At 40.9% G+C, this 25,747-nt stretch overlaps 1 protein-coding gene across 2 annotated transcripts in view; it reads left to right on the forward strand.

Annotated features, from left to right (window-relative positions):
- Positions 1-329: 329 nt before the first annotated feature.
- Positions 330-25,747, forward strand: part of LOC134207894 (peroxidase) — a 78,281-nt gene continuing 52,863 nt past the window's right edge. The window contains exons 1-2 of one of the 2 annotated variants that reach the window (XM_062683913.1): positions 330-415; positions 748-961. In XM_062683913.1, the coding sequence (XP_062539897.1) occupies positions 942-961 (20 nt within the window). In that variant the 5' untranslated portion in view covers positions 330-415; positions 748-941. The other variant, XM_062683914.1, reaches the window with a different exon arrangement.

A 25,747-nucleotide genomic window follows, 5' to 3' on the forward strand; every position in this document is an offset into this window, starting at 1 on the left:
ATCCGTACTGCATTTTATTGCCAGCACTATCCTGATCGACCCAAGGTTCACCCTTCACCAGCATGGGTTGCAACATGACGATAGTCGATCGCGTCGCGATGCTGATCCCTCGTGGCGGGAGTTTCCCATCGAGAGAGAACCGGCGCACATCGCGAGATTTCTTCGCACGTGCATATCTGACGTGACTCGATTTGTTTGCGCGCGTAGTGTTAGCAAAGTTAGTCAAGCAGGCGTCTTGAAGGGCGTCGATCGCGCGCGCCGCGACGACGACGCAATCGTCGTGCTCGCGACAATCGAATGGCCCACCAACCAGGTCTGCATTCACGAACCAACAACGAAGCCGCCAACCAGCTAACTAATGATCCCGTCTGTCCGCGGTCTGGCAGCAATCAGTTGGCAGTTGAACTTCGTACGGGTCGGTTGATAAAGCGAGATCAGTCCTTTCGGTGGAGGTGTCCCTCGAATGCAGGGCCTCTACTGTGAAGGAGTGCCAAGTGTTGGGAAGGAACTCCGCGCGTGCATAAGGGATAACCGCGCGTGACCTCTTCGCTCCAGCGGAAGGCGAAAGGCTTAATTTGGCTTGAGTCGAAGATTTTTGCTGTTTCCCTGACGGTGCACTTTTAGCGTGTGAACGTTGACAGTGACAAAGTGTGGCTCCGGGCGATACCCCTCGTGCGAACGGAAGAAGAAGATTCGAATTGGGGTGATCGCGACTGTAGAATTTTGAATTGCTGATTATGTTTCTAGGTTTTATTCGCGGCCAGCAAAAGTGACAAAAAAAAATGTTAATTTAATATTCACAGCGCATATCCGCCAAGAGTGACAAATAGTGGAAAGAGAGAGTGGATTCGTTTGCGTTCGGATTTCAGAGGAGAATAGGAGCAGTTTGGTGCGAAGAAGTTTGAATCCCGTTCCGATCAACCACTGTTCGGGGGTTCAAAATGGGCTTACCGGTGATCAGGTGAGAGCTTTTTTCTTCAGTATCTTGTCCTAAAATTTTCCGCGGTGGCGAGCATATTGATGGCATGGTGTGATGAAAGTGATTCAGTGTGCCTCAAATTAGGCATAATTGCGTGACCCGGACATAGCTGTAACTAACTTTCCTGCAGCTAACAGTGGTTCAGCTGAAAGTGTGACTGTTGTTGGTGTTACTGAACGATAAAGTCGAACAAAAAATCAACGCTGTAACAACTTGAATGTTTCCGGATTGTAGTGATATTTGCCCCGCGACTACTGGTTAAGCAACAAGCGAACGGAAAAAGGAACTTCCAGCTCTAAAAGACTTCAAGCAGAGCGCGCGGCATGGGCACGATCGCACCGCACTCGACTAGCAGAGTACACTTACAAAGAAACACCGAATGGCAAAACGGACAAGACAAGGTTAAACATCTAATAATTCACTTTCGGTCGCAGAAACACAGTAGTGCACACCGAATGCGTCTTTTTGCGCGTGGCACCGGGCTGCTGGATCCGGAGCGATCGATTCGTATTGATTGGTATCCAACGATTGGAACGCGATCGCGGTGAATGTAGTGTGGATCACCTCCGTCACTATCGCTTTCCATGATCTGTTGGAGTTGTGTCTCCGGTGTTCCATCACCAGTCGATAGAGTCGGTCGGAGATCTAGTTTTTTTTTGCGGTAAAAAATATTGTTTTAGCTCAGCGACGAAGGAGGATTTATTTTCTGTAAAGAAACTGAATGCAGTGACTTGGACTGTCCCATTTGATGGGGTTGTGCGTTCATGAGTTCAACAAGGGGGAAAGACCTCTACGCAGAAAGCGACGAACCTGATTAAAAGTGAAGGGTACTCAGCTCAGTAGGAATATTTCGCTTGAGATGAAGAATGATCGGAACAAGAGACCTCGTATAAATAATGCGTTGAAACGCAACGTTGAACCCGTGAACAATATGAAACTAATTTTTACTATTATCCATCCCTGGCGAGAAGAGTTAACAAAAATAACATAATATGAGAATAGTAATTTAGTAATTATCCATTGTGCGGAGCTCTTTAGCGAAAAGCGACAAAATAAGTGCTTTATTTCTTCATTTAGAGATAAGAAGAATTTATTTCATTATTATGGTAAATAGTACAGATATTGAGGAAGCCACGGAAGCCACCTTTCGAAGGGGCTCGGAATTCCTCGGAAGCTTCGTTTTGAAAGGGTCGGACGCCCTCTTTCAAGAGGCTCAGAAGCTCACTTTCAAAAGGCTCGGAAGCTTCCTTTCAATTGGCTCGAAAATTTCCTTTGGAGGGGCTCGGGATTCTTCCTTCGAGAAGCTTAGGAGCCTACTTACAAAACGCTCAGAAATGTCATTTCAAGATGCCCAAAGCCTCATTTCAAGAGGCTGGAAAGATAATTTTTCATGAGGCTCGGAAGCCCATTTTAAGAGACTCAGAATTATTCGTTCGACGGACTCGGAATCCTTTTAGCCAACCATCACGAGTGGTTCGGAAGCCTCTTTTCAAAAGGGTCGGAAGCCCAGTTCCAAGAGGCTCGGATACCGATATCCCTTAAAGAATCAGGATCTTTTTACGAAAAATATGAGGTATGATAACAGTTTCTATTACAACAATTGACCAATCTCCAATTTACCACCTCATAAGTGACGTGAACGTCAGCTCTCATGTTCTATACTATAGAATCAGGATATCCTTAGAAATGGTTTGAGGGATTGTTTTTTTAACGACGGTATCAGAAATCATTGAATTTTTTTTCCAAGTTCGTTTATTTTGAAGGCTTAGGCGTGTATAACACTTTACGGAGCCATGGTTATTGATACGTACAATCAATATCATTTTATGAAGTTAACAACAGAGGAGTAGAAGCCAGTGTATTCGTGGTGACTCGAGCTCATCCGGTCATTTAGCAGATTTGCATGTACCTCGTTTAACCCTCCGCCACTCGCTTCACCTTTCATAACACGAGAACTCACGTGTTGTAAAAAGTACAACACTCCAAAAATCCGTTGAATTGAAGCCAATTAAAATGATATCAACGAGATTTTTCCGGGAAAATAATAAAGAGGATATATGCTCTCATTGAGGACATTTTTTAGGTCCAGTGGATCTTCTGCTGGTCCTCCGGAAGATCCGGAACCAACGGAACACCGGTAAAAATAGTCAATTTTCTCAACGACTGGCACGATGTTTCTTATAACAGTTATAAAAGCCCTGGCGTAGTGACGAAAAATCCCAAGCGGCCCTATGAGTCAAAAAACAAATACAATTTGGAGTTCTCCCACTTAGCAGCGCTAGTGTATATTAAAATACCAGTTTGGTTCGATATCTCGGGATCTGTTGGTTTTGGAAAGTTGCCATCTTCTATGAAGTTGTTCGAGCATTGGAATCCAATATGTTGAGAACCTGTTTAGTTCAGAATTAAGCCGTAACGTGGCGCTAGTGTTATGCGAGATCAGTTTAGTTTGATATCTGTGGGATTTAGAAAATTGCCGTCTTCTACAAAGTTGTTCGAAGATTGGAAACCAACATGTTGAAAATTTGTGAAGTTCAAAATTCATCCATAGAGTAGTGCTAGAGCATGTGAGACCACCAGTTTGGTTTTATATCCCCGGATCTGTGAAATTGAAAAGAGGCCGCCTTCTGGTTCGAGATTTGCCCAACCAACTGAAATCAACAGATGTCGTTAGTATTTAAACGGCGATGAATTTGATGAGTGAATGTTCAATGTGTTATGTCTGTTTGTCTGTGATGGTAAACTCTATACAATATTGTATGGTAAAGAGCATTACCTAACTCCCTGGTCATTATCAGAAATGGTTTAGAAGAAAAATGTTGGTCTAGGACGAACTGTACAAAGCGACCATTTTCGTGGACGTTCCAGATTTGCGGAATGAATTGCGTATGAATTGTGAATTAACAAGACCATCATCAAAAATGGCTTAGAAAAAATTGCGCCACTCTAGGACAAAATTTCCAAAATTACCATTTTTACGGACGTTCCGGATTATACGGTAAGCCATCTGGTGGCCACCTGCGGTTATAGCTGAGTAAGAACTGTGTATCAACTCTAAGATCACCGTCAGAAATTGCTTAGAAAAAATTGCGCTGCTGTAGGACGAACTTTCCACAATGACCATTTTATCGAACATTCCGGGTTTTCAGTAAGGCCTCCTGGACCCTGTAGCATAAACAGACTAATAATATTAGCTACAAGTTACAAGTCAAAAAACTACAAGTACTTGTAATTTGTGTTCCATAAAAGTGATTTTCCAACTAATAATATTAGTACTTGTATTATTAGTAAGTTTGAAATGACAAGACCATCAGGTTCATTTACCTGTCAAAATTCATCCGACAGTTCACTGTCAATGCGGCGATAAATGATTTGTTTATGTTTTTCTGCAAGTTTGTGCATAGAATACTGCGATAGGTATACACGGAACACGAATTTATTATCCTTCTCTCTTTAATATATTGATTCCACGGTTCAATCCGGTTTTTTGGTATTGGCATTTTTTACAAAGAAAAAGTAATGCAAACTGGAGTGATTTTTTACGTGGTTTTTATATGCGGATTTTGGGATTGACAAAGGTTTTAATTATTGCGATTTGTACTTACGGGTTTTAATTTACGTGTTTTGGGGAACTTATGCGGGTTTGGATTTTGTTTTTAGTCCAATAATTTAAATTGTTGAAATTATATAATAATAAATCAAATTTAGGCGATTTCTTGAAAGATAATTCATTGCAAAATTTATGTACAAAATACTTACTGACAAGTAAGGAAAAATTTAAGTAATTTTTCCTTTCTTTTCTATAATTGTTGTCAAAAATAGGGCAAGATGCATGGCCCCACCCGAGATTGTTCACATTTTTGAGTTGAATAAAGCCAACTTTAGGTAAAAAGTTATTAAACTTTGCTAATATATAATGTAATATGGTTTTACGTGGATTAAGGTAAACTAAGTGGTGTTAGAAGAGTCATTTTACACAAAATTGGGTTATTGGTGCATATTACGGTTTTGAGCGAAAACAACCCACTTTTAATCACCATTTGAATTCTTTATGTCTTTCTCAATTCTCAGTTTTGTATTGGAACAAGAAATTTATTCTTAGTGCATAGTATTTCACTGTATGGTAATTTAAAGCACTTTGAATAATAATTTCTTTCTCTTTTAAGTTGTTAAAACAATAAAACGATGTATATTTACTTTGCACAGCTGAAATAATAAAATAAAAGCTACTTGTAAATTAAATTACAGCACCATTCATACTTGTAAATGAAACTACAATCCAACGCTAATAACTTGTACTTGTATTTTCTTTATGCAACAGTTACTTATAAATTCTGCTAATATTATTAGTGCGCTTTACTTGTAATATTAGACTTGTAAATTGATACTTGTAGATTAATTATGCAACAGAAAAATACAAGTTACAAGCTACTCTACTAATATTATTAGTAAAATTTCGATTATGCTACAGGCCCCTGGTTGCCACTTATGGTCATAGGTGAGTGTGAACTGAGAATGAACTCCAAGGTCTTGACAATGACATGATATAGAAAAAATCGCGAAACTTTAGGATGAATTGTTAATGAAATAAACAAATAATTCATAACTGGTAACATTTCACAGTGCACCTGAGCCTGAGCTATATTTACCCGAGCCTTCTATCGAATCACTTGTATTATCTTCTCAATTGATGAAGAATTGATTTTTTGAGGAATACATGGTGGTTTTGTGCAAATTGGTCAACTGGCTAAAAAGATATTATTTTTACTCAATGTGTTGTACTTTTTACAACAATGCACAATGGTCCCAGAGTCGAATCTAGCAAGACAAAAATGTTTGCGCCAAAACTATTAGTTTTAGATATATAGTGTCTTTGGGAAAAAAATTCATATTTTTTGACGATTTTTTCCATGTAGTGAAATTAGGGTGGTACCTATATTTCAGAAGTTCATAATATCAACTTTTTAATTTTTCGGTAAAGACTTGCGCAATGTTCCACAAAGTTGTAGAGCAATTCATTTTGAGCAACTTTGCCGAAGAAACCATTTTTCTATCACTTATGGTTCACAAGTTATGAGCTTTTTAATAAATACGTTAGGGCGGTCCCTAAAAATCGGTATTCTTCACATAACTTTTTATACATTCATTTCTCGCATAAACTTTGTTCCGAGCACTTTTAGGACTTTTGAAGACGCACATTTTTGTTAAAGAACCATGGATCTATCTCTTATAACAAAAAAGTTATTCGAGTTTTTGTATGAAAAACATGTTTTTTTCATATGCGTATATTTCAAAATGGAGCAAACCGATTTCCAATCTATTGGTTCTATTCGAAAGCTCACACTTTTCTGCGTTTATGGTGGGAAAACTGAGAGAGCGTTTTTTGTTTAAAGCGTTTTATTTCATTTTGAAAAAAATATGTTTTAATCGAAAAACGGCTATAACTTGATAAATAAACGAGATAGGTCCATGGGTCTTCAACAAAAAGATGTGTCTTTAAAAGTTCTAAATGTGGTCCATACAAAGTATCCCTCAAAAATCAATACAAAAAAATATTGAAAAAAAAAACCGTTTTCGTAAGGAAATAAACGTTAGATCGATCAAAGTAGCCTGAACTAGAGAGTACATTTTCTCGGTTCACCGGTTCATTCATACTGAATGTTTACATACGCCTTGAGACTGCCATGTCTTTCGTGTGCCATGCTAAAACTGAAAATCAGGCTACTATGCATATTATTGGTAGTAGCCTGGTTTTCCGTTGGATATGTAGCGTTAAAAATGCGTCACTTTTGAAGTATAGCCTTTGTTACAAGCCTATATTGTTTTGATTAGATTTTTTTTCGGTATCGCCAGTGGGAGAAAGCGAAGATGACCAGTGGTTAGCTACTGAAATGTATTTATTACTATTACGTTAAAATCAAATCTTCACATTTGGCCGCCACGTGATGCATCCTAGCGGCGAATGCTTGGATAGCACGTGCTATTTGTACTGCGGAGAAATTTTTCACATCTATGACAGCTTTGGAAAATTATCACGAAAGTTGTAATTTTTGTTGCAAGGCACAATAACGTCAAAAAAAATCATACGCTCTGTCGACCAGCCTACTTCGATCTAACTAACTAAAAACTCGAATAACTTTTTTGTTATAAGAGATAGATCCATGGTTCTTTAACAAAAATTTGCGTCTTCAAAAGTCCTAAAAGTGCTCGGAACAAAGTTTATGCGAGAAATGAAAGTATAAAAAGTTATGTGAAGAATATCGATTTTTAGGGACCGCCCTAACGTATTTATTAAAAAGCTCATAACTTGCGAACCATAAGTGATAGAAAAATGGTTTCTTCGGCAAAGTTGCTCAAAATGAATTGCTCTACAACTTTGTGGAACATTGCACAAGTCTTTACCGAAAAATTAAAAAGTTGATATTATGAACTTCTGAAATATAGGTACCACCCTAATTTCACTACATGGAAAAAAATCGTCAATAAATATGAATTTTTTTCCCAAAGACACTATTTATCTAAAACTAATAGTTTTGGCGCAAACATTTTTGTCTTGCTAGATTCGACTCTGGGACCATTGTGCAATGTGAGTCCCGGAAGGTTAAAGTACTTCTCTCCGATAAATCCAAGTCAATGAACAACGGCAGTGCTTGTGCCGCTGTCATAACCTTTTCCTGATTTGCGCTTGAGCTACTTGATATATTGGTCGCAAATGCTAGCTCCTCAGGTTCATTATTATTGATGAAATCTTCAACACGTTGTTTCTTGGTTTTATTTGAACAATCCTGAAACGGTTTTTGAGGACTTACCTTCGCGATGTTGAATGAAGACTCGGCAATGCCTTCAATATTTGTAATTAGAATGCGAGGAAGATTTACCAACGCAAACAACCAGCGAGAGTTTGCTTTTCGAATTTCTCGGATGATCGAAATCTCTGTGACCAATTTTGATCAATTTTCATACAAAAGAATTTGCAAAACTGCTTTAGTTCTTTTTCAAGTTCCTCGGAGAAATCCGACAGAAACTTCAACACATGAGCTTTCCGTTGGGACGGATCAATGGAAAGCTACTGTTGGAAATATCTCTGTGTTTTTGAGCTCAGAAATAGAAAAGACATAGAAAATCATTAACAGCTATTATTAGAGCAAATAAAATCAGCTGGAATCACTTCCATTCTCTTAAGAAAACTATAAGTGAGCGCTGGTGCGAGTTTTAGAGATGTGTTTTGATGTACTTTTTTCAAAAAGCTACTTCAAACAGCTTATTTCTACCTATATAACTTCATGCCCATGACTTTGAAGCTTTACTTATCACAATGATCGAAATATGTCCAACTGAAACACATTGAATTGGATCTTACTTACTTGATTTTACGCTTTGCATGTCGATTTTCACAGTGAAACGTACCGTTCGAAAACATAGGTAATGAAAAAATGCTTATCACTAACAGATGGCAAATCATTCACTTTCAGCTTTTTCACTCACGAGTAATTTTGATCGTCCCAGTGACCTCACAAAGATACTAATGCGCATACAGCATAATTGAAACATTTGTTAATATTATGGCCTACTTGATTCGACTAAATACGAGAGTCGATTTTTCCATTTTTGTCCAAGGGACAAAGCACTGTGGGCCCCCCTGAATATGTCATGCTGAAATTAAGAAGAAAGATATATTAATAAGTCATTTTATTTCAATATCTTTTATCATTCGAATATACACTCGATTCTTTTTTTACACGGGGGATGCGTTCCGTGTAAAAAAAGTTTTTAGTTCAAAATTTGAAAATCCGTGTAAAATCGGATGTACATTCTTCAGCTGTAGTTCATTCAGTGCGCTTTTTGTACTTGCATTTGTGATACCAACTTCGGCATACGAGGTTTCATGTGTGATAAAGCCAATCTCAATTTGTCTCAATGTTAAGTTTATTTCTTGCTTTGATCATTCTCGCATATAGAATACGAAGAAACATCAAAACTGGTACACATTTTTTTTTCACTGGATAAGGCCAATGCAAATATAAAAAAAAAAGTCTGGCTGGGAGAAAATTTAATAACTCTTGTGAAGTCATCCGTCGTCAAGATGCCGGACGTTGCTATAGAAAGTAAAATAAACGACGCACTACCACACATGAAGAGGACCAAAATGAGAAAGTATGAAAACTACCATTGACGGCCACGCCCATCTTCTCCGTTACAAGGAAGGGGGAAGGAAATGATGATATGACATTTTCTTAACAAGAGGCCTGCGACTCACCGACGCCCTCATAGATGTCAAGGAGTTGGAAAGTTGGGAGGAGTGTTTCTTAGGAATCATCACTATAATAAAATGATAACATAATGTTTTTAAAACTACGGGAGTGAATTTGCCAAGAAAGTTCTCATCACTCCTTTCTCCTGTGTGTTCTTCTTCTAGAGGTGGAACAAGGAATTTAATCTATGCCCTGGCTAATAAGCCACGCCATTACTCGCCCTTTGCAATGAAATAAAACTACTTGGGAACTTATGTCCCTTTCAGCAATGTTAAACACTAAGTTTTTTTTTTCCAATTCTGCAAAATTGGGCACCGCTTTATCTCAGTAAATTTTAAAACTGAGTCCTTACAGTCAGTTGGGAAAGGAAGGGAAGGTTAGTGTGTGGTAGAGACCAAGAATACCTCTGCATCTCCACAATTACCACGGGAAGGAATTTGGGGTAATCAGAAACATAGATCAGGATTCACCATGGAAAGCGATGTGATCTATGCAACTTCTTATTTATTGTTCTAATGCGAGGATATGCAATGTTTACTGCAAAGTGGTGACAATGCAACAATGAAACTATTTTTGAAATTTGAGAACATCCAAAAAAAACACAATTAACGCAAGCAACTCCATCCTGAGTCGGATTATTATTTCTGTTACAACTGTTTCTGGGAGCACTCGAAATTAGAAGGTGAGGGACATCAAACCCATCAAAACACCGTTTCAAATTTATCTGGAAAAATAAGCTTAGAGCCTGACAGACGACATGCAATGCTTCTGCTAAATAATATCCAACATGATTCATAACTTTATCAATCAATAAAAAGTGAAGGCGGTATTTATGATGATATTGTAGTGAATGTAATTTGGAGCCTAATAGCACTGAAAGGTTGGACAAGTACTCATTCATATAATTTTACCTTTGGATTGGAGAGGTATTGAGAGAAGTCCACCGATTATTGTGTCCATTTGTTTTATTTGAAGTTATGATTCTCGCGAGAGTTAAAGTTACGCATGTTATTTATTACATGCTGATGTCATATTAGAAGTTTGGAGACAGTACTCCTCGATATAAAACCCTTCCACACGCGATGGCATATGAGCAAATCATACCACCTTCCTTTTGCCAGTGGAGATATATCAGCTTCCACACTGATATTCTTCCCTCCCCCTTCATACGGGAGTTTGGCAGAAGGAAGGTCGTGCGATATGTGCCATCACAAATATTGCCCTCCGCTCGCTTTCAAATCGATTTCTATAAAAAAAAATACATTCTCCATGCCTGCCGTATCCTAACGGAACTATCAATTCTATACTTTCACCTCTAATTCTATCATGAACATGTACGTCTAAGTTTGGAAGATGATATTAGCATTTCCATATCATTGTGAACATCAAATAAGTTTGATTTTAGTTTAAAAAAATAGTAATTTGTTGAATGTCATTCAATATTTTGATTTCAGGGTAATTGGGGCAAAATGGGCACTTCAAAGTGGTCTGACCAGCACTAAACCTCTCGCAATTGATTTATCGCACTTTTCCCCTTCAGGAAACTTATAATTATTGAAAAAATATCAGCGTCAGTTCGAGGCGTAGTAGAAATATTATGATTTTTAGAGGAATTGGGGCAAAATGGGCACTTTGAAGTGGTCTGACCAGCACGAAACCCCACGCAATCGATTCATCGCACTTTTTCCCTTCATGAAACATATACTTTCTGGAAATTTTGCAGCGTCAGCTGGAGTAACTGATTTTCGAGCCTTTTGCTTTTGAAAATCCCCAGTGTGCACTGGTATGGAACATCGGACCATGCCTCCCACGCAACCAATCGATCATTCACTTAAGCGAAACGGGACCCTTGTTCGATCAACAAAATTGCCCTCAGAATCGAATCTTAAAACTTCAAACACTAACATCTTTGTATCTGAACCTGAAAGGCCAAAACATCACACACACGCGCATCCGAAGAGCTGACCGAAAGCTAAAAAAATCTTTTTCCACGCGAAACGCGAAAAATACATCGCCGGAAACGCGTCGCATCGTAAAAATCTCTCACACTAGGATCCTGGGGCCCTAACCAGCCGAAATTAACAAAAAGCGTTGGATAAAATTCGTTTGGACAAAAAATTTTGACGTCCACCTTCGCAAACGGTTACTAGGATCCCCTTTTCAAATATTTCAATTCTACGGTTAATGCGATTTTCCAATCCGAAATTCAAATCCAATGTATGAACCCGAAATGTAAATTCAATGTTTCTATTTTATGAACAATGTTTTAATCCCAAATCAACATTTGGAACGTTTTCATAATGGAATACCAAAATCAAACATTCATATAAAATATTCAAGATTTTTCTTCAATCTCTTCATCTTCAATAGCTCTGTATTGCAACTGGTTCTTTGTTTACGTGTTCTATAGCATTTCCACAGTACCTAATTGAAAGTTTTATTTCCTAGAGGTGAGCCAGCCTTGGGCTGCAAGCCTCTTTAATAAAGAAATAAAAAAAAAGTTTAATTTTTACCCACCAATGCATGATTAGGTATCTTGTATAAGTAATTTTTTTTATATTCATTTCCAATTTCCACAACTAATATTCTAATTCAAGTCCATCTTTCAAATACAATCAAAAGTTGATTCTAATCTAGTAGGGGAACTGCTCCTTGAATTCATACCATGTACCCAAACCAATACTATTCGAAATCAAAGAATCGGAACGCCAATTGTTTTATTTCTCATTTTCGTGATTTTTTTCAGCAGTGGGCACGCCGGATAACGATAAAACACGACAAAAAATGAGCCTAAATTGCCTGTTTTGCGAATGTTATTGATATAGGAGCATGTTATTAATAATGGAACAGATGCCCTATTAAGGCTTGCAAAGTGTCTATGGATTGAATCAGATTGGTTTCCTTTCCCTGTAACTTAAAGTTCAGAGAGTTTAGTTCGTCGAAAATATGTCTACCACCCTTCTTCATTAATATTGGCAAGCAAATTTTTCATACCATAAATGTTTCGGCACCATTTTGCGGTCATATTGGCTTTATAATTCAAATTTGAGTGTAGGTGACATTGAGAGTGAGTGGAATGATTTGTGCAAATAAAAAGAACGAGTATTAGATCTGTCCACGATTTGTTGTTTGGGGTTAACGATATTACCGCCAACACAGACTTTTCAAGACAATTTTATTTTAATTCCTCAAATCAAAATTCGGTTAAAGACAATTCTTTTTGACAACCAACGTACAGCAGTATAGAAAAGAAAGACATCGTCATCATCTGCATGCATTTCTTTGGACATTCTTCCAGAATTTTCTCAAAGAATTCCTCTATAAATTTCTCAAAAAAATCGTTTTGGAATTCTTTCTGGAACTCCTCCAGAAGTTCCTCCAAGAATTTGTTCGGAAGTTGCAGGGATTTCTTCAAAAAATTCTCCAGGAATTCCTTTGAAAATTCCAATAGAAGTTCCTCCATAAGTTCGTCCAGAAAATCCTGCGACAGTTCATCCAAGAATTCCTTCGGAAATTTTTACAGAAGTTCCTCCAGAAACTGTCGAAACTAACACTTATACAGGCATACCTCGATTATATGGACTTTTTCGATGCAAAAAAGTCCATATAATCAAATTTTCCATATAATCGAAGCAAAAAAAAATTCTCAAAATATTTTTTAAACTACTAAACTAAAATAGGTTCAATACAATAAAAGAAATTATCTATTTATTGCCTTACAGAGTAATTTGCATATTTGGGCCCATTCTATGATGATTCAGAAAATTTTGATTTTTTATAAGATTGTAACCGTTTTTCAGTCGCTAGTTTGCACACCGTTCTAAGATTACGTTAGTGATGATGACTTTTTTTAACCAGTTCATTGATTTGGTAGGCTCAGTCGTGTGTGACAATTTGCGGAGCCACAATTCTCAAGTATGCTCATCCGGGCGTTTGACGTTGAAAACGGTTTTGCGTGCCGGTTACACGGTACAGAGAAACAGAAATAATGAAGACTTTATCAAGCTTAATGTGGACACAAAGTTACACTTGTTTAAAAACTCTAAATACGGTGCCTACCTGTTTTAGCAATAGAAGTAAACACTAAATGTACGGAAAGCTATATGTTCGCTTCAAAAACAAACTTTATATGGAAACACTGGCACTTATCCATAACCGTTTTGATCGCAGCAAATTGAATTCGACGGAGATTTTTTTCCCATTGTCTCCTATTGGAAATTGGCCGGATCGGACTATGAGCTCTGATGTTATGAGCTTGATTGATTTCTTGAGCTTGAGCTTGATTGACTGCTCGTAGTTGCTACTCCATTATGAACCAGATCAGCTGTTCTTGCACAGGGAACCAACAGATGTTTGCTTGGGACTAGCACACATCTTCAATGTACAAGTACTGGTGATCTCATTTGTTAGGTCATACTGATGCCTGCCACGTCAGAATGCAAGTCAATGTAGGGAAGGGGGAGGAAATGGTGATGTAATCACTCGCCCACTGCAAGCCGAATATACCTCTGCACTTGCCACGAGTTTATGCGGAATTTGTTGGAATTTTTTGGGTTAGGTTCGAAAGGCAGGTCTTGGTTAACGAGCTGCCAATGTGATAGATAGGAGAAAGCAATTGATGGAATTTCTAATTGGAAGTAGGAAACGAGCTTCTATAGTTCATTTCCAATTCTAGCAAATTACTGTTAGAATACTCAAGTTGAAGGTATAGGAATAGTAATGGAAACGGTATGGAAGTCCATTTCCAGTTCTAGCGATTGCTAGAACATGAGAAATATAGAGAAAGATACAAAGTAGGAAAATGGAACGGACCTGGGATTGAACCCACGACCTCCTGCGTATGAGGCAGAAGCAGTAGCCATATGACTACCAAGCCCGCACATGACTATGAGCTCTGATGTTATGGCCTAAATACTTTAAATATGCAAAAAACACCTCTATAAACAATCACTCTGACACTTTTAAACCTATCCGCTTGGAACAAGTTACGGTTGATGGGGATTCTTACAATTAGTTTAAATGCAGGTAAATAAGGATTCTCATTCACCTATCAGTGACATTTTTTGCCAGTGTCAATTCAAAGTGGATATCAAGGTTTATATTTTGGACTATGTTCCTGCTTTTATTATTGGAAGTCAATTTCTAACTGAACAACAGAATGAAGAACTGGACACCGTAACCAGAAGTCACGAACCGTCTAAGACGAATTAAGTACTATCCGTTTAATTCCACCAGTTAATTTTGGTGGAATTAAACGGACAGTACTTAATTCTTCTTAGACGGTTGAATACATTCCACTAAACGAGCTTAATATATTTTTCAGAAGTCACGGTTATAATGATTGAAAAATCTAACTGAGCATATTCTTGATTATATTGTCGCAATTGAATCCTTCCTATCAATGTGAATTCATCATTAAGTTGAAATATTTCTTGCTGTCTGCACCATTGATAATCTTCTTGTAACATCCTAAGATGCATGTCTAACTTTTAAAAGAAATTCTCTTTTAAGGAAAGAAAGAATAACACGTCTGACTCATGCGATCACAGGAACAAAACTCAAAACATTTATTCAATACAATTACATATACTTAAATTAACTGCCTGTAGTAGTGTGGTTCGCTCTATCGAGACGAATTCTTAGTGAGATTTTACCGCACGATGGGCATTGCCCATCTTGCCACTACACTTCTTTAAACAGAAATTCATTTAAGAACTGCTAACTTACGTTCCCGATATTCAATTTCTCTGCCTGCCTTTAAGCATCAGTATAATCCGCAAGCTTTGTGCTGAACGAACATAAATACTGGGATATTCGAAAACTTTTTTTGAAAGTCTTCTTGTAGATTTTCGCGGCACAGTGAGGGAAAAAGAGTAATCTCTCACCAGGCCTTTTTTTCTTTCCCGCAAAATAATTTCTCGGCGAAAATATGCATGTGAGTGAGCATCTTCTGCTCGTGAGTATAAGTGAGCACTACAATCGCTGGAAGCAGTCATTAAAGAAAACTCTTTCAGTTTCCTGGACATACTGCTAAAAAAAATCAGTCTCAGTGGATCAGATTTGCTGGATAGTAATGCGTCATCCGTTTTTCTACACTCAATTCCACGCACCAAACGCAGAAAAAGGTTGGAAGTAAAGGTCTTACAGCTAAATACGGCAATTTCATCACATCACTTGCTTCCCATCCTGTCAGTCTGACAAGCCGGTTCACGTTTTCTTATATCAGAAATCACCTAAAATACGTGTCACCTTTCCCCACAGATTTGTAAGGACGTGACCGTGGCTTTTGTTGATGAATGAAATACACAATTACAATGAAAGTTGCAGTGTAAAAATGGTCAATCGATCTAAGCAGCGGACCACATGATTTAGTATGCGATTTTATATATAGCTTAGAACACATGCCATACTGGCCCTAATTTGCCCCAGTGCACCTTAATAAATAGAGAATCAATGTAAAATATGACGTGGAATATTCAACAGCTTTTCAAACTCCCAAAAAACGAAAAAAAATTGAGATGAAAAAAAATGTCCATATAATCGAGGTAAAAAGTCCATATCATCGAAGTCCACATAATCGTCCATATAATCGAGGGTCCATATAATCGAGGTATACCTGTACCTAGGTGGATAGCGTTTATTTTTATATTTGTTTATACTCATTGTAAAATTTACAGTCGAACGCGAATTTCAAACAAATCGAATGAGCATAAATGCCAAAAAAGTGATTTTTTCCAAACTTATTTTGGTCATAACTTTCGATCCATAGGATCGCAACTTGGCCTACCAAGGCCTTGAGTTACTACACGAGTAACTAAAGGGCGGCTATCTCCTTTCAAAAATGTTTTATTCCTTCTATTAAGCCATAGAACCAAATCAGATACGCCTTCAATAACTGCTCCTTTCATCCGAGAAAATCCTGTAATATAGGACGTGCTGAATGAGCACTAAGCTGCGAGGCGGCAATGTCCCAGTGGGGGATGTATTGCCAATAAGAAGAAGTAGAAGTTTGTCAATAAATACCTAATAACGACTACCTACCTAGATCATGACGCAATTCGACTGAGCAGCCAGCTGAGGAGCACGCAAACATATCGCTCCAACAGGATTGTCGTCAACGGCAACGGGCAATGACGATGATATTTTTCGCACATGCACCTGCCTTCCAACGGCAGCCTGGGTTGTGGTGGTGTGCTATGGAATTTAGGTCAGCTATAAACAGCTGAGGGATCGGGCGGATAGTTTGAATGGAGCATTCATTCGATGGCGATGTTTCTCCCCCGAACGTACGAAGCAGCAGAGGTTATCGAGAGAACGTTTACTTTCACCTGTTGCGCGTAAGCTTTCAGTCTCAACGGGACGCGTCGCGCCGTGGCCCAATTCATCTGTTGATTCACTGTTTTTGCACACGTTGGCATAGAAACAAATTTCACGCAGCTCTTCATCGTCGCTGTAGGTTCTGAAAATATTCAATAAAATGAAATATCAAATAGGTAAAATTCAAAATCTTCTTATGGAGCAGCGCACTGAATTCTCTGATCAACTCATTTCTACAACTGTTTTCCTCTTAATCAGTTGTATGCACAGCACACCTCTTCTCAGTACCGCTGAATTAATTTATAAATTTTAAGTACTACTATCCAAATATTTTAAATTCAAATCAGGTGAAAGACTGTTTCGTTGTCCACAAACCGTCCAATCATTTTTACACTCCACTTATCCACTTCAGTACCAGGCTAATCATGTTCGAATCATTACTAATCATACCTTAGGCGTTTTACAACGAACAAATTATGAAAGGAAAAGCACACCGAAAACACGGAGTCGGAGAGCATTCACGGGCTTACCTTTCATGGGTTTGTTTATTTACTCGTTTATTCAATTCGAACTATCATCCATACTCCGTTTCCAGATTTAGTCGAACGCAAGTGAAGGCTCCAAGCCGGTTCACAACAATTGCTTCGCCATTGCCTCGTCCTCCTGCTGGCATCAGTTATGGGTATTAAGCTCCTCTTAAGTGTAGAAAAACATATCCGCATAAGAGATGACTTTTGATTTTTATTTTGCGCATCGCCTTACATGATCATCACCATAGCGCAGTGGGTTATGAGGTAAACAAAATACTACGATTAGGTAATTGGATTCCAATACGGCTTAGTTGCTACCACCCACCAGTTTATGTATGTTACCGAGGGAAAATTCCATCCGGAAGAATCGGATCTCTGCTGGACCAAAACTGAATGCAAATAGTGTCACGCTGGTTGACTGATTATGGCATTCCTGTCCACGACACGACTGTCACCGGACACCGTATGGACCAAACCTTAGCAGCCGTGGTCGCCCAGACGACTCGACGCACGGTCAGTGTCCATTACCTTTACCAGACATGTGCATAGATAAGGACCGAAACGATTAGAGTTCGTCGCAGTCGCCATGCACACTGCACAGTCTGCTGCAGTCACCTAAATCAAGGAGTGGTAGGGAGGCAAGTGTGGCTATTTATGGGGACTGGCCCTGATAGTGACCATCAGTGACGGCAGAGGAGGGCCGTTCAAACTACCGGGGTAGGTTGGTGCGTAGGTACATAGATTGAGTGGACTCACGCTAGGACGACCAGCCAGCAGCGCCGGCCAAATTGGACCGGGTGTCGGCAAAAATGCGGATGCGATTTTTGCACTACGGGGCAGCTGAAGTCGTGAGATTGTTAGTTCGTATAACAATTTGAGATATTTTGGTATGGATCCGGAGGAGGTTTAAGGGCACTCCTCACGGAATCCAATTTTCAATGGCACACCATTCGGTACGGAAGCAACGCACAACTGTCATTTTTATTTTTCAGCTTTGCTGCGTCGCAGCATGCGCGAAAAAATAGAAATGACAGTTGTGCGTAACTTCCGTATTGAGTGGTGTGTGCCCTTGAAAACGTGAGGACTTTGAAATTTGGATTCCGTAAGGAGTGACCTTTACATGCGATTCAAATGGAAATACTATCTTGCTAAATATCGGAAAATTATATTTCACGCTTCTGGAAGGATTCTAATTGTTATGTGTGCAGCCAGCTGTTAGTGTTGATTACCGGAATTCAAAGGTCTACGATTCAAAATTTGTTTAACGGAACGAAAAAGAATAGACAGCAGCCCATTTTATTTTTGCTGGACTGCAAATAACTTTTAAATATCCTGGATTGCTCGTAGATATGTATATTGTGATCATCACTGACTAGAAATATTTAGATTTACTCAGTTACAATGTGGAAGCTCATGTGGTTCCTTCGATAGATGCGTTGCTACTAGGACAGACCATGCGTGGCTTACAAACTGCATTGATAATAATTGTCGAAGTATGTACTTCTACTAAATACGAAGTCGGTGAAGAAAATATAGTTATGTAAGTGGGAAAAACGTAATTGGGTGATGCAATTTTTGATTTATTTACGTAATTAAATAATGGTCTGTTAACAACCTACTACGGTGAAAACAACTTTTCATATGTTTTGTGAACAAAAAGAAACCGTCTACTTTCGATAAATCTAGACTCTAGAGTGAAAGGAAAAAAGACCACAACAGGCTTACAAGGTCACAATTTTCACATTGGATAACGATGTAACTTTTTTGACGTAGGACTTACGTCTCTCTTTACTATACCGGATGTCATTCTAAAATATTCAAATCGACCGCGTTGCGCTGTGTTGAAAGATTTTAAACGTTAATAGCGTTCGTCTCAATGGACGAATTTCTGCGGTAAGCCCCTCAATCGACAGATTTCAAGTATGCCTTCCATGTCCATGCTTGATAAGACCCGAAAAACTTGTTTCAATAGGCATGAAACTGTTTTCAATGAAAAACATTGAGATCAAGGGAAACTATAAATATGGGTACCGCATAATTCTTGCATCATTCCATTACCACGTTCTGATTGGTGCAGACACCAGCGAATGAGCAGCCGCTGGGTCTGCCGAGAAGCCATAAAATAGCGCAACGCGATTTTTTTCTTTCATTCTGACCGGGACAAGCGAAGCAACCGCATCATCGATTGAACAGCACTCACACCTTTTAGCAGGGAATGAAGTCTGCACCGACCGCTTTTTCGGCTCGACACCATCGAAGCCACCATCATCAGCCGAAACCTAGCCAGTACAGCAGCAGTCCACCCTACAGACCCGGCAAAGCAGCAATGCTGAGCAGATACTGGCAGCAGCAGCAGAGTCGGTGCTGAGCCGAGACAGGCTGAAGAAAAAAAACAAACGGTTCTTCAGAGAGCCAATAATAGAGATCAATATCAATGCTTTCAATACCCTTCGGGACGGCAAATGCTGGGTAAAGCGTACCATTGGTACTTCGCGTACCTGAAGGAATAAAATAGACCCCATCTCGCGGTCCTTAGCCTCTTACCCAGCAACTCCTATCCCTACCTCCCCGCGGTGCTGGCCGGGATACGAGCAACCTTAGGGAAGATCGGGTAACCAACCCCGGTGGGAACTATGGTCGTATGCTGACAGGGAAGGGGGGGTTTGCTCCTCTCCGGAGGTGCAAATCTTATTGAGCGTCTGTTCTCCATGTCAGGATCGGCTCACAACAGCGTCTGTTCTCCAGGCGGCGGATCATCGTCCGAGTGCCAGCGAGGGACTCTAAAGTGAAACTGTGCACCATGGTCCACCGGAAATAAGGAAGAATGGTCCTCCGGAAATTTAGTTGGTTTGGTGTCAGGCTCTGCAAGCCAGCCTTAAAAAAACATAAGCAACGAACAATCAACAAGAGAGTACGGACCGGAACCATCGGCGAAGACCACTGCGACGAAAAGGGACTAGCGATTGGAAACTCGGTTCGTGGAACTGCAAATCTCTCAACTTCATCAGGAGCACACGCATACTCGCCGATGTGCTCAAGGACCGTGGATTCGGCATCGTAGCGCTGCAGGAGGTTTGTTGGAAGGGATCAATGGTGCGAACGTTTAGAGGTAATCATACCATCTACCAGAGCTGCGGCAACACACACGAGCTGGGAACAGCTTTCATAGTGATGGGCGATATGCAAAGGCGCGTGATCGGGTGGTGGCCGATCAATGAAAGAATATGCAGGTTGAGGATCAAAGGCCGGTTCTTCAACTTCAGCATAATCAACGTCCATAGCCCACACTCCGGAAGCACTGATGATGATAAGGACGCATTCTACGCGCAGCTGGAACGTGAGTACGACAGCTGCCCAAGACACGACGTCAAAATCATCATAGGAGATTTGAACGCTCAGGTTGGCCAAGAGGAGGAGTTTAGACCGACTATTGGAAAGTTCAGCGCTCACCGGCTGACGAACGAAAACGGCCTACGACTAATTGATTTCGCCGCCTCCAAGAATATGGCCATTCGTAGCACCTACTTCCAACACAGCCTCCCGTATCGGTACACCTGGAGATCACCACTGCAGACAGAATCACAAATCGACCACGTTCTGATTGATGGACGGCACTTCTCCGACATTATCGACGTCAGGACATATCGTGGCGCTAACATCGACTCTGACCACTATCTGGTGATGGTTAAACTGCGCCCAAAACTATCCGTCATCAACAATGTTCGGTACCGACGACCGCCGCGGTACGACCTAGAGCGACTGAAGCAACCTGATGTCGCCACTGCATACGCGCAGCATCTCGAGGCAGCGTTGCCGGAAGAGGGTGAGCTCGATGGGGCCCTCTTGAGGACTGCTGGAGTACAGTTAAAGCAGCCATTAACGACGCAGCGGAGAACAACGTCGGGTATATGGGTCGAAGTCGACGGAACGATTGGTTCGACGAAGAGTGCAGACAGATTCTGGAGGAGAAGGACGCAGCGCGTGGCGGTCGCGCTGCAGCAAGGTACCCGGCAGAACATGGAACGTTATAGACGGAAGCGGAGACAGCAGACCCGCTTTTTCAGGAGAAGAAACGCCGCCTGGAAGAAGCGGAGTGCGAGGAGATGGAACAGCTGTGCCGTTCTCAAGATACACGCAAGTTCTATCAGAAGCTCAACGCATCCCGCAAAGGCTTCGTGCCGCGAGCCGAAATGTGCCGGGATAAGGATGGGAGCATATTGACGGACGAACGTGTGGTGATCGAAAGGTGGAAGCAGCACTACGAGGAACATCTGAATGGCGCTGAGAGTACAGGCAGTGAAAGTCAAGGCAGCGGAGGAGATGACTACGTCAGTTCAGCGGACGATGGAAGCCAACCAGCCCCCACATTGAGGGAAGTTAAGGATGCCATTCAACAGCTAAAGACCAATAAAGCAGCTGGTAAGGATGGTATCGGAGCTGAGCTCATCAAGATGGGCCCGGAAAAGCTGGCCACTTGCCTGCACAAACTGATAGTCAGAATCTGGGAAACCGAACAGCTACCGGAGGAGTGGAAGGAAGGGGTTATATGCCCCATCTACAAGAAAGGCGACAAACTGGAGTGTGAGAACTTTCGAGCGATCACCATCCTTAATGCCGCCTACAAAGTGATATCCCAGATCATCTTCCGTCGTCTGTCACCATTAGTGAACGAGTTCGTGGGAAGTTATCAAGCCGGCTTCGTTGACGGCCGCTCGACAACGGACCAGATCTTTACTGTACGGCACATCCTTCAAAATGCCGTGAATACCAGGTCTCAACGCACCACCTGTTCGTTAATTTCAAAGCGGCATACTACAATATAGACCGCGTAGAGCTATGGAAAGTTGTGGACGAGAACAGCTTCCCTGGGAAGCTTACCAGACTGATCAAAGCAACGGTGGATGGTGTGCAAAACTGTGTGAAGATTTCGGGCGAACACTCCAGTTCGTTCGAATCGCGCCGGGGACTAAGACAAGGTGATGGACTTTCGTGCCTGTTGTTCAACATTGCGCTAGAAGGTGTCATGCGGAGAGCCGGGTGTAACAGCCGGGGTACGATTTTCAACAGATGCAGTCAATTTATTTGCTTCGCGGATGACATGGACATTGTCGGCCGAACATTTGCAAAGGTGGCAGAACTGTACACCCGCCTGAAACGTGAAGCAACAAAAGTTGGACTGGTGGTGAATGCGTCAAAGACAAAGTACATGCTTGTGGGCGGAACCGAGCGCGACAGGGCCCGCCTGGGAAGCAGTGTTACGATAGACGGGGATACCTTCGAGGTGGTCGAGGAATTCGTCTACCTCGGATCCTTGCTAACGGCTGACAACAACGTTAGTCGTGAAATACGAAGGCGCATCATCTGTGGAAGTCGGGCCTACTACGGGCTAAAGAAGAAACTGCGGTCGAAAAAGATTCGCCACCGCACCAAATGTGTCATGTACAAGACGTTAATAAGACCGGTAGTCCTCTACGGACATGAAATATGGACAATGCTCGAGGAGGACTTGCAAGCACTCGGAGTATTCGAGAGACGGGTGCTTAGGACCATCTTTGGCGGTGTGCAAGAAGACGGTGTGTGGCGGCGAAGAATGAACCATGAGCTCGCCCAACTCTACGGCGAACCCAGTATCCAGAAGGTAGCTAAAGCCGGAAGGGTACGATGGGCAGGACATGTTGCAAGAATGCCGGACAGCAACCCTGCTAAGATGGTGTTCGCTTCCGATCCGGCAGGTACGAGACGGCGTGGAGCGCAGCGAGCGAGATGGGCAGACCAGGTGCAGAACGACTTGGCGAGCGTGGGGCGTATCCGAGGATGGAGAGATGCGGCCTCGAACCGTGCATTGTGGCGTCAAATTGTTGATTCAGTGTTATCTGTTTAGATGTTAACTAAATAAATGAAATGAATGAACCCTTCGGGATAGAAATTGTACTTGGGTGCCGAATCCTATATTCTAGAGATAAAATTTTATGCGTGATTTTCATAAATAGCGTCAAAACTAACAGTGGATGATTTTCTCTGATTTAACCGCGAAGTGGACGAAGGACTTCGCTTGACCATGCCTTTAAAGATTCATAAGATGTCCAAATCTCTCACATAATCTTATTTGGATAAAAAACAACACCGATAACAGCTCAAACATTAATAAACTATCCATCGATTTTCCGTCAAATGTTGGATTTTATGGCATTGATAAAAAAATATGTAGATAAACATTGTTTGACACTGACTGCACACAAAGCGAACGGGACTGAATGATCGTCCCATGTTACCAATTCTAAATCTTATCACCCGAAATCCCATGTCCGGGTGTTTCCTTCCTTCTACTACTAACAATATTGTCTCAGAAAAGAACACGTACTTCCCACCTGAACTGCAATTCTAAGCTCGCTTGCCCGGCTTATTGGCCTGTATCTGTATCAAGTGAAAAGTCCCGTTAGGAAATAGATGCCAGCAGCGAGCAACAAGCGTAAAAAAGAAGAAGCCCATCTCGAACGCATTGATGATGATGACGCTTTTGCTGACAAAGAAGCGGGATACAAGACACTAGCTGATTGGCCCACCAATTGGGAAGCAGAGAAGACTCTAAATAAGGTAAAAAAGAAAAGTGCATTCGCTCGCAGAGCATTCAGTCTTTTTTATTCCATCACTAGAAATTCGCGGCTATTTGAAAAGATCGTTTTCTTACTTTTTGCACTTAGCCGAAGCAAACAGCCTTTTTCAAGGCTCTAAGAGTTAAAAATAATGTTCTCCTTCAATCGCTATCGCACGGATTAGAAGGCCCTTCAGTGGAAGAGCTGAGATAAAGACTACATCCTCTGCTGAGCCAACTTGTGGTTTATTTCAGGCAATCCTTCAGTGGGAAGGTTGCCTTGCCACTGTCGAGGCTAATATTTCGTGACCGGACAGATACTTCCTGATTTTTTTTTTTGATGATTCTTGGTCGAGGTAGATTTGATTTCTGTGTCGGTTTGATGAGAAGATTTTGCCAAGGAATGGTATGCAACGCCGATTATTTATCCAAAATAGTTGATGTGAGAAATTTGGACATATTATGTATCTTAAAGGCATGGTCAAGTCAAGTCCTACGTCCACTTAGCGGTTATGTCACTGACATTACCCACTGCTCGTTTTTTATTCTATTATTGTAACATATTTTTGATACTATTCTGCAATATCAATTTACGATTTGTAGCTGACTGACTGACCAGATCTGGCAAGCACGACGACGAGAATGCTGTAAACGATGGCGAACTATGCTACGGTGGACTCATTTTAACCGGCTAAGGAAATTATTACGGACCGAGCATAAAAGGCTTTTAACACGTTCGATTGCTTGTAGGTTACTGAACCCACTATTTTGCTTCTATTTTCATCTATCTGCTACATGATATGGTTTGTGTGTCATTCTGTTTTGTGTTAGTTTTGAAGTTGGACGTCGTCTTACCCGAAGGTACTGGGCTGGGAGTCAAATCAGGATCTAAAATTAGGGACCGTCACGAAGTCATGTAAGATTTTGAACGTTAATAGAGCCTTTATCTTTTGATAGATTTTTGAGATTTATATAGCAATCGACTCGGAAACTCACCAGCAATTTGTCAATGTCATTGAAACTTTTGATTATTTACGATAAACTATTCAAAATTTCAATTCTTGTTCTATCAAGTAAAAATATCAGAACCAACCAATCCCGTTCATGCATTCCCAACACGGACATCAGAATGCTGAAAGCTATTGGTCTTCTGATCCACCGTTTCTTTTTCTCCGGGTATAAAAAGGCCCATGATTTGCACTCGCGCATCATTTCTGTACGATGATCCACAGTGACTGGTCACGGAAAGCGGGAACGGAGAGCACATAGAACGATGGCGTTGGTAGCGGTCCTAGCATGGCTAGGACGGTGGTTTCTGTATATGAAGGCGACAAACTATCGAGTGGCTATCGACTATCGACTCCAGTGAAAATTTCTTGCATGGTTGTGGATCAGGTTTTGTTGCAGGACCAATAAATTGGTTCTTTTCAGGACCACCATTTTATACAAGGGAAGGTTGTTGTGTGAAGAACTTTGTTCAAAGTGCAAATCAACCGCTTTGCGACGCCAGAAGGTTGCCGTCCGTAGCAGAGGTACTAACGCGATTCGGAGGGAGATGCTACAAATATTTAATTGCATGGATGACATCAGTGGCAGCCAAGTGAATTTTTTTCAAGGTTCTGATTTGGTTCTGTGACTGTTTGTGACTGGGAAGGTGAATTATTGAGAATCAATCGGTTCTTTTCACAGTTTTATGAAAGCAAAGGAAAGCAAAGCAATCATAACCGCTTGGTCACAGCAGAAAGTTGCCGTCGGCAGCAGAATCACGAGCGCGCGTCAGAAGGAAAAGCTGCAAAAATGTATTCGCATGTATGGAAATAGAACCTGAAACAAGTAGCAGACTTCCTACTAAAATTATATTCTTGAGGGGAAATTTCATTTGACTGCTACTGCTGCAATCCATGCGAATAATTTTCTGCAGCGTCTCTCTCGAAAAATTTACTGCAGCGTATCAAATAATGGCTTGAGAGCTGCTTTCACTGATGTCTGAGCGCTGTTGATGCTGACGACGACAATCATCGGTGGGAATAAAATTTCCGGCGGGAATTCCGCTGATGCCGATGGTGGGACCGCGGTC

Source organism: Armigeres subalbatus, chromosome 1, assembly GCF_024139115.2.
Source record: "Armigeres subalbatus isolate Guangzhou_Male chromosome 1, GZ_Asu_2, whole genome shotgun sequence".
In the NCBI taxonomy this organism is placed as follows: domain Eukaryota; kingdom Metazoa; phylum Arthropoda; class Insecta; order Diptera; family Culicidae; genus Armigeres; species Armigeres subalbatus.